This window comes from Caloenas nicobarica, chromosome 2 (genome assembly GCF_036013445.1).
Source record: "Caloenas nicobarica isolate bCalNic1 chromosome 2, bCalNic1.hap1, whole genome shotgun sequence".
NCBI classification, from domain to species: domain Eukaryota; kingdom Metazoa; phylum Chordata; class Aves; order Columbiformes; family Columbidae; genus Caloenas; species Caloenas nicobarica.
The window spans coordinates 9,128,589-9,147,929 of NC_088246.1; the positions used below are offsets into that span (position 1 = coordinate 9,128,589).

A 19,341-nucleotide genomic window follows, 5' to 3' on the forward strand; every position below is an offset into this window, starting at 1 on the left:
CACGGCGAAGCGGGGGGGACACACACACTCACCTGCCCGCCCCACGCCCCGCCAGCGCCGACTCCTCCGCAGGGGCCGCCGCTCCTCCGCGAGGGTTCCGCCGCCGCGGCCGCAGCCCAGCGCCGCTCCGCTCCGCGCCGCCCCGCAGCCGCGCACCCCGCGGAGCCGCCGCCTCCCGCCGCCGGGGCGGGCCGGGGGCTGCCGTCAGGCGGCGGCTGACGCAGGGCTCTTCCTCCCGGGGATGAAGACCCCGGCGGGCAGCGCGGAGCCACCGCGCCCGGCGCCGCTCGGGGCGGCCGGGGACTCTCCGCGCCCGCGGTAGGGCGGTGCTGCCCCCCCGGCGCGGGAGTGCGCGGCGCCGAGCGCCCCGGAGGAGCCCCCCGGAGCCCCCGGCATGGAGCGTCCGCTCAACCTCAGCTGCTTCGCTGATACGATGCCGGATGCCGGCAATCAGAGTGGGTCCGCCAGCCCGGATGGTGGCTGGGTGCATCTCTCCGTCTTCAGCGTGCTGGTCCTCACCCTGTTGGCCATGCTGGTGGTGGCCACGTTCCTCTGGAACGGGCTGGTCTTGGCCACCATCCTCCGGGTGCGCACTTTCCACCGGGTGCCCCACAACCTGGTGGCCTCTATGGCCATCTCCGACGTGATGGTGGCGGCCCTTGTCATGCCCCTCAGCTTGGTGCATGAGTTGTCCGGGCGGCGGTGGCAGCTGGGCCGGTTGCTGTGCCAGGTGTGGATCTCCTTCGATGTGCTGTGCTGCACCGCCAGCATCTGGAATGTCACGGCCATTGCCCTAGACCGCTACTGGTCCATCACTCGCCACCTGGAGTACACACTCCGCACCAGGCGCCGCATCTCCAACATCATGATCGCTCTCACCTGGGCACTCTCCGCCTTCATCTCCTTGGCCCCACTGCTCTTTGGCTGGGGAGAGACTTACTCAGAGGACAGTGAGGAGTGCCAAGTCAGCCAGGAGCCTTCCTACACCATCTTCTCCACCTTTGGCGCCTTCTATCTGCCCCTCTGCGTGGTGCTCTTTGTGTATTGGAAGATCTACAAGGCCGCCAAGTTTCGCATTGGGTCTCGGAAAAGCAACTCCATCACCCCCATTACACCAGAAGCCCTGGAGGTAGGTCAACTCAGTTGTATTTCACTCTATTCAACTGCTGGTCACAGCCAAGCCCTTGCAGCAGTGAGGGAAACTTAGAGCTAAAGCGCGCAAGCAAGCAGCATTGCACCAAAGCCCTGTGAATCCTGGAGGCTGTCAAGGGAAAGTTGACAGCAAAGCTTGCAAGCCCACTCTTTTGACTCCTTCTGAGTCCCCGGCTGTGAACACGCAAGGTGTAGCTACAGCAACTTGGGGCCAGGTTGCGAGCCTGAGCTCCAGGTGGGCGTGCGGTGACTCACAGATGTCCCCCCATGGAATGCTGAATCAGTGCTTGTGAGCGTGAGTAAGGGGTCACCGTTTCTCCCTTGTGGGGGTGTGAATGGTTGGGATCCCACCTCTGCTGTGGACAAAAACCTGGCAAGCAGCTGTGCCTTTGGTTGTGGATTTACACACACAGAAGACACACGTGCAGAGTGTCCTTGTAAATCTTCTCTAGTTGTGGCTGCATGGTGTCAGTTCATCCCAGGCACGGTGACTGTGCACTGAAAAGACTTCTTGGGGGGGAGTGAGGAAATGTGTGCTCATTTTTTTGCCTTTCCTACCAAGGACTCTCAAACTCAGTGAGTTCAGAGAAGGCAAAGATGCTTTTGTGCACGGCATGTGGGTGTGTGCCTGTTCTACTGATCTGATTGTAAATGGGGAACTAATCTTATTGCAATGCTGTGTGAGCAATTCCCTGTGCCCATATATCGCTACTCTCTTTAGTTTGTAGCCTCACTTAAAAATACTCTCTGTTACCCAGGAGAGGGTCATACAACCACTCTCTCCTCCATTAGAGCGTGACGTAGATGGCCCGTGTTTCCCCATGAGCTCTGGCCATCACTTGCATAGTTTGGGTGTGCCCCTGCTGTGTGGGATCAGCTGACTGAGGCACATATGGTGCCACTTGTGTTTGTGTTTGGCAGGTAAAAGAAGCTGCCCAGCAGCCACAGATGGTCTTCACTGTCCGTCACGCCACTGTTACATTCCAAACGGACGGAGACACGTGGAGAGAGCAGAAGGAAAAGAAAGCTGCCCTCATGGTCGGCATCCTTATCGGGGTCTTCGTGCTCTGCTGGATCCCCTTCTTCATCACGGAGCTCATCAACCCCCTCTGCTCATGCGACATCCCACCCATTTGGAAGAGTATTTTTCTATGGCTAGGCTATTCAAATTCCTTTTTTAATCCACTCATCTACACTGCTTTCAATAAAAACTACAACAATGCTTTCAGGAACCTATTCTTTAGACAGCACTGAGCAGAAAAAGCTTTCCTGCTGCCCCAGGAAGCTGATTTCAACTCTCGATTAATCCTACCAAACTCTTGAGGAAGTTCAAAGCCACAGATACCGAGGTGATGCTAAAGGCACATCCTCATGTGTTGTATGCCCCAGCAACAGTCCCGGTTCCTACTCAGACTCTCCATCCCAGCCTCTAAGTCAGTTGCTATTTCTCCTGCACGGAAGGGTTTCTCTGACCAGCAGCAGAAGGTTGTTCCTCCAGTGCCCCACTGCTTTCCTCTCGCTGTCCTAGTGACATTCTGTTTGGTGGCAGTAACGGTGCAGAAGAGTCTTCTGGCAAAGAGTCATAGCTGAAACTCTGGTTTGGCCACTGCTAGTCTCTCACAGCATTAATCAGCTTTGTCCCAGGTGCAAAGCTGGGACCTTTTAATGTCAGGGGGGTTTGTGATTATATATGAAACTAGATATTTTATGGCTTGGTTGAAAAGGCTGTTTGTCTTGTCTTTCACTGGTAGAGATTGTTAAGTGTTTGTATTTGCAGAACAGTAAGGGTTAAGAGCAGATTGCAAGTACAAAACCTTTTCTCACAGGCTTTATCAACAATAAATTTGCTATTGGAATCTGTGTAGCTATTTAAAAAAATATTTATTGTGAAATCTTAATGCATGGTGTACCATGGAATGAGAGAGAATGCATGGGAGCCCCACCTTTCTTGTTCTCTGGCTGCCACGTGTGAGCATCTGCCTCAGACCTTTACTTTCAGAAATACCAGCTGTAAATGTTAATCTTTGTGTCTGTGTTTCCCATTCTAAACCACAAATGTATTTGGAGCAGCTGTGGGGCAGGTTTCCTGTAGTTGCAGGGGATGCAAGGAGCACATTTCAGATGGCCTGTCAATGAGGAGCTGTGTTTTACCATTTCTGAGTGCGATTCAGGTCTTCTTGAAACCAAAACAAAGACTCCATTTCTGTGAGCACTGGATTCCAGGCAAAGGGCAGTTAATGATAAGCAATGTTTCATTTTGAAAGCATGACCAAACCATAGATGTACTCTCTTGCAAGGACCAGACTTCAGTATTTCTTCTTTTGCCCACCCCTTTTTCTCTTCCTCCCCGCTAAGGCTCCAGTCCTGCCTGGTCATTATTGCTCTCTTGCCTCTCTGTCTTTCCATTTGCCAACTTAATCATAGTAGTTGGCATTTCACTCCGAGAATTAAAATTATGCACTTTATGCTCCTCTGCTGGAAGACTGACAGGCCTTCAGATAAGGAAAAGCATTAGTTTAATTTAACAGCTCTTATGGGGCAGCCACTGAAATCAGACCAGAACTGAAATGGTGGAGGAAAAGACAAGATGGGAATCAGAACAACATGATTTCATGTTGGATATCTCAAGAAGAAGAGATAAAAGGGAAAAATGTCAATAAATTGTGGGAAAGGTCCCTGGAGGTGGGTAGAATTAGTTCCTATCCTTAGCAGATCACAGGACATCAGATGTTAAAATTGTCACTGGTCCTTTAAACCAGTCAAAAATCCTGGTAGAGTTGGTAAAAAAAGTCCCTTTTCATATCTCAGGACAGGTGAAAATGGAAGCAGAGCTCAAAGTGCTATCAAGTGTTGAAGCTCTTTCAGGACCAGTTAGACAAACATCCATCAGGACTGACATAGCGTAGCTGATCTCGCCTTGCAGCAAGAGGAGAAATAGGACATCCTTCGAGATCTTTTTCAGCACTATTGTATAAAAGTCTCTTAGAAAGATCAGGTAAAATCCTGCCCTCATTGAAAGAAACGGACAAATTCTCAGTGAGCTCAAGCGAATCAGAATTTTATCTAGCATGTCCTGTCTTGTAAAAGCATAGTTTTAATGTTAATTAATTCAAGGAGAAGATGGGTAGGATGGGAGCAATCTTCTAACTCCCCTGAAAGAATCTCTGGTCTGCGCTAACCATGGACCAATCTCCCTACAGCTAGTGAAGTGCATTTTCTGTCTTTGTTACATATTTTAAAGTATTATTAGTGACACCTCTGGCGTATCAAAAATTATAATAAACTTGAGCCACTTTTTTTTTACTGAGTATATAAAGGTTGCTTTGCTTTCTCTGGACAGTCCGTCACCAATGCAGTGTTTTTCTTTTCGTGAACTTACTCCTTTTGTTGCCTCAAGGGTTGTTTTGCCAAAATGAATTGGAAAAAAGTGCTTCCTTGCCCAAGCCAGACCTTCAGCTAAGCTTGGTGGTGCCTGAAAGTAGGAGACTACTTGTTAGGCCACCACAGGATTAACCAAGAAGTTGGGCTTTAGTTCACCATTTTAGCACATAAAATCATGTCTACACAACCCCATTTCAGTCCCAGCTGTGTCCATCCCCGTTTTTATTTTCTCTTTGATGAATATTGCAGGTTCCCTACCTGTGTTGTGTGGGATCCTTGCACAGGCTGTGGAATCAATTGCAAACTCAAATTAGTCTCTGTGTAAGCAGACAAAAATTAAACTGAAATCGAAGGGGAAGATCCCTACTTTTGCTGCAGCTCGGTGCTGGGATGAAGCTCCCTTTCATTACACCCCGTGTTTATTCATGTTGTGCCTTAAACGGTAACAGGAAGACAGGAGAGGATTTTAAAACAACACTACGTAATTCTAATTTGTCTGTAGTCATGGATAGTCCACCATCCTCTGGAACACAAGAGGTTCCACTTAAATTTGAGAAGAAACTTCTTCTCAGTGAGGGTGACGGAACACTGGGACAGGCTGCCCAGGGAGGTTGTGGAGTCTCCTTCTCTGCAGACATTCCAACCCGCCTGGACGCCTTCCTGTGTAACCTCATCTGGGTGTTCCTGCTCCGGCAGGGGGATTGGACTAAATGATCTTTTGAGGTCCCTTCCAATCCCTAACATTCTGTGATTCTGTGATTCTGTGATCCTGGTATAAATTACATCCACGTTTATTTGACAACACACATCCCATACAATGCAGACTGATCTGCAAATAACAGCTTCCAGTTTTTCATAAGTTTTGTTCCTTGAATCTCGACATAATTAACAGTTACGTTATGGGCCAATTCCTACAGCTCTTACTTGAGACTTAAGACCCATGGCTTTTCTTCTAAACACCATTCCCACAATGTAATACGACCACGCAGGAAAAATATCAGTATTCTGGAGACTGTGCTGAGGAATCATATTGAAACATGCTGCGATGGTCCAGGCACACTAAAGGGGCACAAAGAAATTTGACTTCCGATCCTGGCTCCAAGGCTTTTTACAAACCTCTCAGTATTCAAACACAGATGCTGAGTGGGCTCGCAGGGACACAAATCAGGTTTGAAGAGATACACAGTCCCAGCTTCAAAGGATGTATCTTGTACCTTCTTGTTCCCATTTATAAAAGAGCGCCAGTGGTGTGAAGAGATCTGCCTCACCGAGGCTTTGTAAGGATTAATTAATAAATGTTTATCATGTAATAGGAAGGTGGAACACTCTGGTTTGAATGCTGAGCAGCATTATAAATTTGGCTTATGTTTAATTCCTCAGAAGAACATCATTACCCATTATTATTGAGTTTCCCATGCAATTTAATGGCTACATAACACTTCCAGAAAAGATTTAACTAACCTTCTTCCACTTACAATTAATTTATTTTCCTCTTGATGCTCTGACAGTTCGGTGAACATCTGTATGGGAGCTTGATAGCCAGGGCAGCGACGGTGCGTGCTGAATGCTGTCTGCTGAATGTCTCCTCGCAACGCTGAGTACGTACTGTCAAGGTTCAAGGAGCAGCAGCTCTCCAGGCAGCCCGCTGCCGTGTTTGTTTTTTAGGGAGAAGAAAAGGTCACAAAAGAATGCCCTTGGATTACATGACAGGTTGGCTGACCACCTGCCTCCTCCACTCCCATCCCGCTGACCTTTCTTCTCGCTGCAGGTGATGCCGTCCTGTACAGCCAGAGGTGGGACAGAGGTGGGCTTCACCCCCTGTTCATTTGCCTGGGCTTGTCCTAAAAATCACAGCTGATAGACATGGCCTTTAAACTGGCAGTGGCAGCCAAAAGTGGGAGTTTCCTGGAAGCTGCAGGCAGTTAAGGAAATTTCACCTGACAAAAGTAATTAACGACTATTAGTTCCAGTGATTGCTGCGGTGACAACTGACAAAGTGTCAGAGTGATTTTTGCAATGTAGTGATTTGAAATGATTTGTTCATGAGGCGCTTGTCGCCATTTTACTCTTGAATCCCTTATTTTACCTGCATTGGCACAGCAGCAAACTGGGACACCAGCAAAGTTGTGGTAAACATGATATGGGCATCACTAATCTGGGAACAGTGGGGTTAAACATCCATGGCAAAATCTGCATCCCCACTGCGATACAGCCCCGACTAAACATCACAAAATTTCCAGCGTATTCATCCAATTTAAGAGCTGACCAAAGAGCCCTTTAAATCACTCTTATTTTCAGTAACAGTGAAGTGCCGAGGAAGTTGCAGGAGACTGGAAGACAGCTGAAGTTGTGTCAGTATTTTAAAAGGGCAAATTGGGAGACTGAAGTATTTATAAGGCTAATACTGTTACTGATTTACAGCTTGAAATTGATCCTTGGCAAAAATGTGGAACAGCTGATAAAGGACTCAATGAATAAAAAATTACAGGAAATAAATAAAATTAAAATAAATCACATTGATGTCTTTCTTTGATTGCAGCGTGTGGCTCATTGCTGATGGTGATATAAAGTATTCACTCCTCAGTAATGAATCTGACTTGACAACACTCAACTCTTCCATGAAAAAGTGAAGGAGAAATCAATATGAAGTTCAAACTGTCCAATATTTGCTAACGACTCATGGACTGGAAAAGGTGTAAATACAGAAAATGGAGTCACTTGTACAGAGGAGTGAGGATGCAAACTGGCTGGGGGCATTTTAGCTCAGTTTGAGGGAACAGTTCGCACCCAGGGGCTGGGACCCTGTGGGCAGTGGGGAGGCACAGCCGCCTCAGGAGCTGAACGCACAGAACTGTTCAGCATTTTGGGAAGAAGCAGAGCTATTTCTTACCTGTGCATGGGCTGTGTCCAGCTATGGATTTTAAGCTGGTCACTGGAGGGGAGGCTATGATTTCAGTTCCTCGCCTTTTCGCTGCTCCCCACCTCCACACCGCTGCCGGGCAGCCAGCCTCCGCATTGCAATTCACTGGACCATGCAATTTCCCGTGCTGGCCAAGCCAAATACTTTCCCTAATCATCCTAAAAAACAAGGCAGATGGGTCCTTTCTCTGGATTCCCCAGTGCATTGCTGTTGTTCCTCTAACAGTTTCAGCGGTGGGAACAACCTCTGCAGTGCCGAGCATTGGCTGCCTGCTCGGTGGTTGGGACCAAGCAGGGCTGGGAGCAGCTCCAGGGGTTGGTCCTGGGGTAGGCACTGCCCCACCACGGCTCTTTGACAGCGACTAGAATGGGGAAGGAAGAAACAGGAGGTATAATCTCGCCTTGGATTTCCACTGGAGCCATTCTTGACTGTCAGGGTTTGATTGCAGGGCGACAATAAACTGTGGCAGATGCTCTGTTAACCCTCTCTTCCCCTCCAGTCCCATTGGCCTGGGAAGGGGGCTCCCTTCTTCCCACTAAGGAAAGGTGATAGGAGGGCAAAGAAAAACAAAGAGAGAGAGAGAGTTGGAAAAAAGTTAAAAATATTTTACTAATGCTACTGATAAAATAGAGAAAATAATACAAAATATACAAAACCAATCTTGAAAGCCCCAGCAAATCAGAATTGCTCCGGCAGCTGTAGGTGGGCACCCAGAAGTCCTGGGTTGGACTCTGCAGCAAACTGGAACTGGATTGAAGGATGCAAAGACTGTCACTAGGCCTCAGTTGGCAGGGATGGCAAGCAGGGTCTTCTCTTGATGTCGGCCATAGTTGAAGAAGAGAAAAAGGGACGAGATCCTCGTGATCTCCCACTTTTATAAGGAGCATCACGTGAATGGGACGGAATACTTAGTTGGTCAGTTTTAGTCACCTGTTCAGTTCGCTCCTCCTTGCCCCTCTCACTTATGGGACATGCATCCTTATCAGCGATCTTGCATTCCATTGCTATGTCTACCAAAACATGTACCCTACTTTAGAAAAGTGCAGTTATTAAGAAGACTTTAGCTGAAAGGAAAATTCACTAAAAGAGAAACTTGTCTTGTTTTTAACAAAACCAGGACATTGACAAACCGATCCATAATCTTACTTCTAGTTGCCCTGCTGCTTCGAGATTAAATTCGGCCAGGCTGTCCCTACGGTGGCTCTGGTCATCTCTGCAGGAACACAGAAGGGAGATAAAAAATTTCTGCAATGCCCTCATTGCAGGGAAAAAATTCCCCAGCCCAACTGCTTCTCTGGGCACAGGAACATCTGGTGCATGGTTTGGACATACACCTTGCCCAGGTCAATCCCCTTCCCACTGCTGGCTGCAGAGGGGAAATCCCTGTACCATTTAAAACTACCTGCTGCTGGTCAGATCCACAAGTTTACGCTAGCGTTGGCTTGAAACATTGCATTTTCAATCAGTTCAGGGCTGTGACCTAAGGTCAGTGCTTCTTCCTTGTGCCTTTCCATCACCAAATTGTAGTTTGCACAGGTCCCACCACACTTGGCTGCTGGTACAGAGGAGGAGAACCTTTCAAAATTAGTATCCTTACTTGTCAGGAAAACCCTCTTCTTTTTTGGATCAAGATCCCAAACCAATAGCTGAGGTGCCATGAAATCCAAGGATCTGCTGCTTCTTGCCTGAGCTACCATGGCTCAATGTTTGAATCACCTGGGTCTCCATAAGACACCTGGTTGGGAAATCCTATAGCTTAAGCCATGCCTGGCCTGGCTCATTTTGCTAAGGTCCATCATGTGTCCCACTTTTCTACCACTCTCCTGTTATGCTGTATTGGAGCTCTGGACATCAGGACGCTGTTCACACGTTGGTCAGGGTGCTGCCTCTGCAACATCTCCTTGGCTGGACCAAACAGGGATGTTTCCAACCCAGAAGAGCCTGTGGTGCATAGGCTATGGCGAAAATTAGTGCAATCACCTTCCAGTCCCCTTGTAGATCTGTTAACAGCCTTATATCCTGCCCCACAGGTTGCCTGTGCTCCTGCTAGGCAGACTTTATAGGGGAAAGCAGACCTGATGATCACGTAGTTTTGCAGTTTAGATGGAGACCTGCTCTCAAGGAGGGGGGAGAAATAATTTTCATGCAATGCCAAACTCTGCTCTTTCGGCAGGCACCAGAGCATATGGAGCCTCTCACACAATTGCCTGGGAGTTACAGGTCTGTGATGGGTTTTTTTCTCTCCTCAGCTGCTCGCCTGGTGCCAAAGTTTCCAGGTGCATTAAGGCAGGATGCCCCCGCCGTGCGTCTTGGACCTTCCGCCCGCACATCACGGCGTCAGAGTGAATATTAAACAGACAGGAGGAGTACAGCAGATGCGAAGTGCAAGTACACTTGCTGGCACAAGGGGTTACTCAGTATCTGGAAATTGAATGGAAAAAGAAACTGCAAGCCCACGGTATTAAGCAATTAAGCTTTTCTGAGGCTTTGTAAAAGGAGTCAGGTAGATGCTGAGGTGAGGTGATGCGGCACTCAGCCACGCTCCTCTGCTTCCCGCAGTTTTGCAGCACACACATCAGCCTTACTTGGGAGTTCAGAGCACAGTACCCTGACTAAAGCCCTAGGGCTACTTTATAAGCTGCTAACAGTTGCCAACCAAAATGAGTGTCAGGGCTGTTTCTTATTAAAATGAGCACTTAAGGCACCTGGAGAAGATTTGAAGTAGCATAAACCCTTTAAATTCCTTCAGAAACCCCAGGAATAGCCAGCGTTTGTATGCACAACACAGCAAATAACTTTCAAACGAAACCTGTTTGACAGCATATCTGTTGCTGCTCCTCAGATCAGCTTCTCCACCACTTTTATTCATGTACCCACCTGCCATGTGTGCACTACAGCATCTTCCCCACGTGACTCCTGAGTCATTGGCACTCCAGTGCATCTGGAGTTCTGTGTCCAGTTCTGGGCTCCCCAGTTTAAGAAGGACAAGGAATTACTGCAGGGAGTCCAGCAGAGAGCTACAAAAATGACGAGGGGCCTACAGCATCTTTCTTATGGGGAAAGACTGAGAGAGCTGGGTCTGTTCAGCCTGGAGAAGAGAAGCTGAGAGAGGATCTTATCAGTGCTGGTAAATATCTCAAGGGTGAGTGTCAAGAGGATGGACCAGACTCTTCTCAGTGGTACCCAATGACAGGATGAGGGGAAACGGGCACAGACTGAAGCACAGGAGGTTCCATCTGAATATGAGGAGAAACTTCTTTGCTTTGAGGTGCCAGAGCCCTGGAACAGGCTGCCCAGAGAGGTTGTGGAGTCTCCTTCTCTGGAGACATTCAAAACCCACCTGGACACCTTCCTGTGCGATCTGCTCTGGTGACCCTGCTTTAGCAGGTGGGTTGGACTAGATGATCTTCTGAGGTCCTTTCAACCCCAAGCATCCTGTGATTCTGTGACTGTCCCGCATGGAGGTATTCCCTGGTTTCCCCAGCTTTAGGTGCAAGGCAACACCTCCAGCCATGCAGACTCCTGTCCCCAGGTGGCCTGGACTTTGTGGTACACTTTATTATTCATCTGGGTGTGGAGCAGCTGGGCTGTTTTTCACCCTCATCCCTCCAGCCAGCAGCCCCAGCTGAGCAGCGGATCCCACCCCACATCACTTCTCCTGGCTTCCTTCTTGCTCTTGGAGTTGCTCAGAGGAGATCTCTGATGGCTTGTTGGAGCCTGGTTTCTTATGTACTGCCATGGTGGTGCTCCCGGGGTCAGGGCTACTCCGCCACTCAAGGGCTCGTAATGAAGATAATAACTTCATAAACCAAATGACCCACGCCTCGGATCAAATGGAGTAATAAAAAGCTGGTGGGTTGCACTGGTATTGCCCTAGAATGCCTGTTTGCAGTATGCTCTAAGCACTTCAAAACCATAAAGGAGGCACAATCCTCACAGCGGGGGGCCTTTTTTCAGGAAAAGAGGGAATTGTCTTAGCCTCAGCCTCTCCAGCACTATTAATATTAATAGGAGAGACATTTGTGTCTTTTAGGACACCCTTTCTTTTAGAGGGGCTTGCACGCACCCTGTGCAACGCAGCAGGACCCCGATCCATCACAGGCACCCACATCAGTGCCACCAAGAAGACAAAGAGCATCAGGCTGGACATGAGGAAGAAATTTTTTACAGTGGGGGTGGCAAAACACTGTCCCAGGTTGCCCAGAGAGGTGGTGGATGCCCCATCCCTGGAGACATCCCAGGCCAGGCTGGACGGGGCTCTGAGCAACCTGAGCTGGTGCAGATGTCCCTGCTCATGGCAGGGGGGGCACTGGGTGAGCTTGGGAGGTCCCTTCCAACCCAAACTATTCTATGATTCTATGATTCTGTAAGAGCATTGTGCTCTTACCTCAGCTCATACATGACGATGTGGACCTGCACGGAGCCTGGAACCTGCCAGAAAGAAAAGAGGTGGCTCTGGAGAGGGGCAGAAGGGTAAGGCGAGGGTGGTGGGCTCCCTGCAGGCTCCCTGGCTTGGCCCTGTCCGCAGGAGCTGGAGCTGCAGGCGACAGACAACATGCTCTGCCTGGCTCCGCCGCTGCCGATTTTGGCAGCAGGCAGACAGCAAAATGACTCTGCTAGCTTGCAGGGAAGGAGATGTGAGGTCAAAATCACCATCTGGCCTCGCTCACCTTCCCGCTCCTCTGTGGCGAGATAAGAGTCTGTTTGGCAAGACGTGAGGTCAAGGGCTGAGTGTGCTCTGATCGGCTCAAGGGTGGCAGCACAAGGCAGAAAAAGACTGATTATTTTTCATTTCCTTCTGCCAGCTGACATGCGGGGCGGGGTGGGGGGAAAGGAGTAATAACCCTTTTTATTGTTCCCAGATGTGGTCTTGAGAGATAGCAAGATGCTTAGACTTTTTTTTTTTTAATTTGAATGGTAATGAAGCACCTAAATAACCCAGATAAACCAAACCTTAGCGCAGACAGTGGAAGGGAAGGAAAGGAAAAGTGCACTCTCTGCTGCTGCGCAAGTATCCTCCAGCTTTGCAAGATGTCTCGATACTGTGCAGAATGAGCAGCATGTACATGTTGTTCAGCACTTGGATGCTCAGCTTTGTACAGCCGTTTGTAAGTGGAAAACGTCTTTTGTGCTTACCCTCTACAGCTGTTATAACAGCCCTCTGAACCAGATCAAACCCACCATCCTCCCTCCCTCTTCAAGTGCTCTGAATTTTGAGATGCTTCAGGGTATTCAGAGTACTGGACTCCTTTATTCAGCTTTACACCCTGTACCATTTCTATTCCAGGCAATGCAGAGCCACCTAGCCGGGCTCTTGCAGCTGGAGTCCCAAGTGATACACGTTGCTCAGAGCCAGGGTCTGTGCCATATCAGGGAAGACGCAGCTCTGATATAACTGAAGCCTCCCTGCCCCAGGTGCTACATAAACATCCCATAGCACTGAGTAGGCAAGAAAAACAGGATTACCCAGATTGTAGGGCGATATCCTTTCTGAAGAATAGTTGATTCATTTTACGGTGCCAGGATGCAACTTTCTTACACACGAATGTCCTTAGAGGGCTTGAAAGAGATGGGCGAGTACAGGAGTCTCTTTTGTCCCTTGCAGAGCAGCATAGGAGATGTGTGAACACACACACATCAGCTTCCCAGATTCATTGCTCTCAGTGCTCCCGCCAAGCAAACAGCACTGCATACCTAAATATACCTAGGAAAATATGTTCTCCTTGGGCACAATGATCAGCCCACATGCACTGGAAAATGTCAACACAGATGCATAATTTTCCTATAAAACATACACACACACATGAAGACAGGCACACTTCTTTTTCACACTGCATCAACCATTTTAGCTGGTTTTTGGTTATTTTGCTCTTGACCAGAAAGACTGTGCAAATGCATGAAGGACAAAAATCTCTCTCAGCGAAAACTTAATTACTAAAGCCTCTGTCTGATTCAGGATAAAAGGAAAGGCAAATTAATGGTAAACTGATTTTCACCAAGGAAAATTCTGTTAGCTTGTTGAATTTTTCTATTGCATCAATCATATGTGATTTGAGGAGAGAAAACATTTCCAGAACTCTTTCTGGAGGAGATTAGTAGATGTCTTAGAAATCACTCCGATTGCTCAGGTTTGAGTGCTATGTTATTAATCATTATGCATGAAGGGCTGATGTTATAGATGTAGACAGAGTTCACAAAATCAGAGAATCACAGGATGGTTGAGTTTGGCAAGGATTTGGAGATCATCTGGTCCAACCCCTCTGCTCTAGCAGGGCCACTTAGGGTCGGTTGCCCAGGACCATGTCCAGGTGGCTGTTGGGTATCTCTGAGGATGGAGGCTCCACAAGCAGCCTGGGCAACCTGTGGCAGTGCTCGGGCATCCTCACAACAAAAAAGTGTTTCCTATGTTCAGAGGTAACAATCTGTGTTTCAGTTTGTACCCATTGCCCTTGTCCTGTCACTGGGCACCACTGGAAATCTGTCCTCTCTGCACCCTTCCCTTTAGTATTTACATGCAAAGCTCCCTTAACATTCTCTTCTCTGGGATGAACGGTCCCAGCTCTTTCAGCCTTTCCTCACAGGACTGATGCTCCAACGCCTTCATCATCCCGTGTCCCTTCCTTGGACTCTCCAGTATGTCTGTGTCTCTCTTGTACTGGGGAGCCCAGAGCTGGACACAGCACTCCAGGAATGGCCTTGCCAGTGCTGAACAGAGGGGAAGGATCATCTCCCTCAACCTGCTGGCAACGCTTTTTCTAATGTAGCCCAGGACAGCATTCACCTTCTTTGCTGCAAGGGCACATTGCTGTCTCGAGTTCAATCTGGTGTCCACCAGGACCCCAGGTCCTTCTTCACCAAGGCATTTTCTAGATGGGTGTCCCTCTAGCGTATATTCGTGCACGGAGTTGTTCCTCTCCAGGTGCAGGTCTTTGCACTTCTTGTTGAACTTCTTCAGGTTTCTGTTGGCCCATTTCTCCAGCCAGTTGAGGTCCCTCTAGATGGCAGCACGACTCTCTGGTGTATCAGCCACTCCTCTCCGTTTGGTGTTATCTGCAAACTTGCTGAGGGTACATTCTGGCCCGTCATCTAGATCATTAATGGAGATGTTAAACAGGGGTGGACCTACTATTGACCCCTGGGGTACACTGCTAGTCACTGGCCTCCAACTAGACACTGCATCACTGGCTCACCCTCTGGGCCTGGACATTCAGCCAGTCTGCAATCCGATTCACCATCAGCTCATCCAGTCCATGCATCAACAGCTTCTCAGTGAGGATCTTACGGAAGACAGTGGCAAAGGCCTCACTGAAGTCCAGGTAGACAGTACAGTTGATGAACATGGTCAACACTAAATGGTATTTTCTGGAGCATCTTGATGCCTAACTTCCCATTCAAAAGAAGTGAGGTGTAGATTCAGGGTAGACATGAGGAAGAAATTTTTTACACTGAAGGTGGTGAAACACTGGCCCAGGTTGCCCAGAGAGGTGGTGGATGCCCCATCCCTGGAGACATCCCAGGCCAGGCTGGATGGGGCTCTGAGCAACCTGATCTAGTTGAAGATGTCCCTGCTCATGGCAGAGGAGTTGGACTAGATGAGCTTTGAAGGTCATTTCCAACCCAAACAATTCTATGATTCTATCGTTGTAAAAAATATACATTTTTCCACTGAGTATGGAAAAAGCCTGTGGAGACTAGTTCACATTCAAACATTAAATTTGAAGACTTTTCTAGATAGGTGAGTTGTATCTTACTTGGTGTACAAATTAATTTAAAATCAGGACAAGTACAGAAAATTAGTTTACATTTTTTTTCCTCTCTGCTGACTAGATAAATCCAGGAGACTGGCAGAGCTTTTTTTTTCCCTCTTCCCTCCTTTGATTCCCTTCTCACATATAAAAAAATGAGGGATACAGTTTTGGTCCTGTGGGCCTGGGGCATCTGAGCTGTGAAAACCAATTTTTACTGCTGGATCATACTTGCAGCTGTGCTGTCCCTTTGTCAAGCTTCTTTGCTTTTTCTGAGGCCTCTTGGATTCCAGGTCACCTAAAGAAACTTGTCATCTTCTAATTTTGCTGTGTCTCCAAACCATTGCAGCTGGCAATGTGTATTACTACTATGATACCATGGAAGCAATAAAACAGCAGCCATTACCAAAGCTTGTGGTACCCACAGTTATCCTTTGCCATTATAAACCTCCACCATTTAATCCTTTTTGCTTCTGTGCTTGGTTGCATTCTAGGAAAATATTTTGTCTTGTGCTTTGAGTCTTAGGCTCTTTAGTCACACCTTGAGCAGGTCCAAGTATTCATGATGCTCATGTTTGAGCAACTGGCTAAAAACAAAAGCATCTTGGACCATGGATGTTTCAAATTCTATTCTGATCTTAGAAACTGATATTAGCAAGAGCATTGCATTTGCAAAGCTGATTTCTCCATCCCCTGTTCTGTAACCTGTGTAATTCACTCTCATTTTCAGTGGCTCATGACTTCAGAGCTCGAATTACCTGTTAGTCTAAACCTACTGAAATGACCTAAGTGAAGTTTAGGGGGTTTTTTTAAAGGTTTTTAAAGCTTTAGACTAACAGGACAGAAAAATTTGCAAGGCCTAGCACATCATTTTGACTGCAATATGACAGATAACTTTATCTCTTCACATTCATATCCTCTATGGCAATTAAATCTAGTGTATTGTTCCAATGTGTGATTGCATGTGGAAAGCAGGGATATAGCCTGTACTCTGACTTACAGTATTCTAGGAATTAATGAAAACTATTTTTTTAAAGCAAAAAAATATTTATTGTCTCCTATTTGTTACTGCCTTTAGGGATCGTTCGGAGAATTCTTGTAGCTACATGTCTTACAAGTATTTAAAGTAGAAAAACATATTATAGCCTCATTTTTTCATATTTTTCTTCCTTTATTAAAAAATAGTGTGAATTGTCTGAAAGTTATTTGGTGATGTGTGGGTGTATTATGTGTATATCAATCCCACCACGGGGGAAGCTAATGAAGAGCGAGGAGCTTTGCCCACAACTTAAACATCTCTTTGAATCATTCGACTGGCATTTCTGGGAAAAAGCCAATGGTTTGAGGATTAAAGAAAAGCCAGAATTGTGGAGGTGATATAACATTCAGCTGGGGCTGATGTTGCAGCGCTTCTCTGCAACTTCTGCCATAAGGCTGATCTCTCTGGGAAGATGACAAACTGTCGTTTTTCCATCAGCTTGGTCTGTGTTCAGGCTCTTCTTGGTCCACATGCCTTGGAGAGCTCAAAAATGCTCAGCCACCCCCGTGCACCGCTGAGGACACAGCCCCATGTGCCCAGCAGCTGTGGGGCACCTTTGCTGACAATTGTTTGGGTCTTGTGGCACTCCAGTGCTGGCTCATGGAGAAAAAGGTTAATCTGGTCAGATAGGAAGAGATTTTGGCAGCCCTATGCTGTCCTCATTTTGTAGTGCTTCTGCTTGAGACAGTGAAAATGGACTTTGCAACGAGATGGAGCTCAGGTGTATGAACAGGGGTCGTCACTTGATGGTAACAAAGCACATCTCAGGCATGGGAAAGCACGCCATAAATCTGTTAGCAAGAGGATCTGGGAAATACAAAAATCTTCTCATCCAAGATGAGACTTAGATGATATAAAGTATTGTTTTTAGAACAGCTCAAGCATTAACTACATGGGAGTTTTTTCTACTTGGTGGAATGGGAGGGAGCACTGCGAGAATTTCTTCTTTAGCCCAAGATCCTGCTAGTCTAATACCTCCTTGGAGGGAGTTCATAAAATCCATGTAGAAAAGGAGATTTACTACAGCTACATCACCAGACAACAGGGAAGAGTATGTTTTTTAACAGTGGCACGCTGGTTCTTTGGCTACCGGCCATTCTTTGTAAATGAAGGCATGAATGTCCACAGGCAAAAATATTGATGCTGTTTCAAGTGACGGCTCCTGTGGTCTCAAAAGGAAATCACTCTTTTGCAGCTGAGTAATACAGTAAATACAAAAAGCCTTACCACTAGCACCTGCAAGTGTTACACATATTTTTGAGCCTGGAGACAAAACAGCAGGCTGAACTTCCAGCCCACAGTTTCATGCCAGAAGTGCCCATCCTAAAGATGCCAGAGCTTATGCTTTTTTGCTCTTCACTAGTCAGTGGAAATGGATGTTGGATTTACCAGCTGGATTTTTGAGTATCCGCTCAAGAAGTGAGACACAGATGTGCCCTACTCATGGGTGGGAATAGCCCTTCAAAACATGCCCGCTATTGACTAGTATTAAACAGGTCATATGTGGTTCTTACTTGGTTTTTGAAAAACCATCAGGCAAATAGTAGGAAGTCACCACTCAGACAAGTGTTGTCTATCGGTAACACTTTTCACTTCTTAATTTTCATCAGATTATTCCCTAGCAATTCGGCACTGTGAAACACTAGAAGGTGCCTGGCTGAGGCAGTGATCATCTTATTGCCCGTATTATGGTATGAAAGCATGAAAGTGTCCATTGGGTTGATGTTATTATGTGGGCCATGGGCCATGGGCCCTGGATGGGTCCCCACACCAGTCCTGACCCACCTGGTCTTGACTCATCCCTGTCCCCTTTCCCACTGAGATGTCCAAAATCACTGGGCTGACCCTGAAAGCACTTGCTTGGGAAATGCTGTTGAATGAGGGGAGACAAACCTTTTAGAACTAGGTTTCTCACTTCCCATGAGGTTAATACATAATATGTATTATATATTTTTATATATATAAAACTCTTCGGATGCCAAGTTCCTGGCCAAGGTTTGCACCTCAGAAACTTCCTGAAGGTTCCGCTGTTCCCCACTGGCCATTGACATGGGCTGCTCCTCTGAGCTCCCTTTCCGTCACTGCTGAACCAACCATAGATTCCCAGGACAATCCTAGACACCAGCCTTATGTTTTAAATATTGTAATTAGATGCCTAAAGCATGCAGTGTGGATCTTGCCTTTGATCTGTGCACATGTACCCTCTCCTTTATTCTTTTATTACCTGTTGTAAAATCCTTCCCTCAAAAGGGCTGTGATCCCAGCTCAGGCTTCTTGCTGCTTCCCTGCTGCAGATGCCAAAGGGATTTATGGGAGGTGCAAGATGGAAAAAAAAAAAGGCTTAGAGGAACTCTCAGTGCAGTTTTCAGTGAGCTGGGCTGGAGAACAAAACACTCTTTGCATTTGCAGTTCAAGTCTCCACAAAGCAAGAGCCAGCAGCTCCTCTCCCAGCACTCACCGTTCTGTAACCTCCTCGGTGCAACCCCAGACCTGTCTTTCTGAGCTGGACCTGTGGGGAAGGGGCACAGCAAGTCTGTGTCCCCCGCGAGGAATAACCTGCGTGTGAAAATGATGCATTTCCCAAAGCTCACAGTTGCAACTCTGCATCTCTGAAGCATGCACTGACATTAAGCAGCAATGTCCCAGTGTGGAGCAGGGTCACTCTTGCAGGAAACTTTCTGTCCTGTGCTATAGAAGTTGGAAGTGATGCTCCAGCAAGCTCTGTAGCCTTACAGAATATGAACTGACCTCTTTTGACCCACTTATCAGATGGCCCTGAAGACAATTTTTGCATGTGAGGTATATTGCTGGGCTGCATGGTAGGTACTGCTTGATTTAGAAAACAAAAACAAACCCCAAAACAACCCCTTCCCCAAAAAATCCCAAGCATGAAGAGCTCTGAGCACAGCTGTTTCTACCCTCCTACTCCATGGGCGGTTCTGAGGTCATAATTCTACATTTTGTTATAAACATTATTTTTCAACCCAAGCCTTTAAAAGTGGGAAAAAGGAAAATGGAGGGAGAGCAGAAGAAGGAGGGAAGCTGTAAAGGCTGACAAGGACTTGCCCCTCCAAGTAGAGCAGAGGGCAGAGAACTCATCTCAG

At 47.3% G+C, this 19,341-nt stretch overlaps 1 protein-coding gene across 1 annotated transcript; it reads left to right on the forward strand.

Moving 5' to 3' along the window:
* Positions 1–394: 394 nt before the first annotated feature.
* On the forward strand, positions 395–2,406 carry HTR5A (5-hydroxytryptamine receptor 5A). The gene is made up of 2 exons (XM_065629781.1): positions 395–1,129; positions 2,074–2,406. Exons 1-2 carry the CDS (start codon positions 395–397, stop codon positions 2,404–2,406), a joined length of 1,068 nt encoding a protein of 355 aa, XP_065485853.1.
* The last annotated feature ends 16,935 nt before the right edge of the window (positions 2,407–19,341 follow it).

Bases quoted from the DNA above. Each gene is read 5' to 3' on its own strand.
- HTR5A (XM_065629781.1), top strand. From the start codon at position 395: ATGGAGCGTCCGCTCAACCTCAGCTGCTTCGCTGATACGATGCCGGAT. The intron at 1,130-2,073 runs GTAGGTCAACTC...TGTGTTTGGCAG, and splicing joins TTACACCAGAAGCCCTGGAG to GTAAAAGAAGCTGCCCAGCA.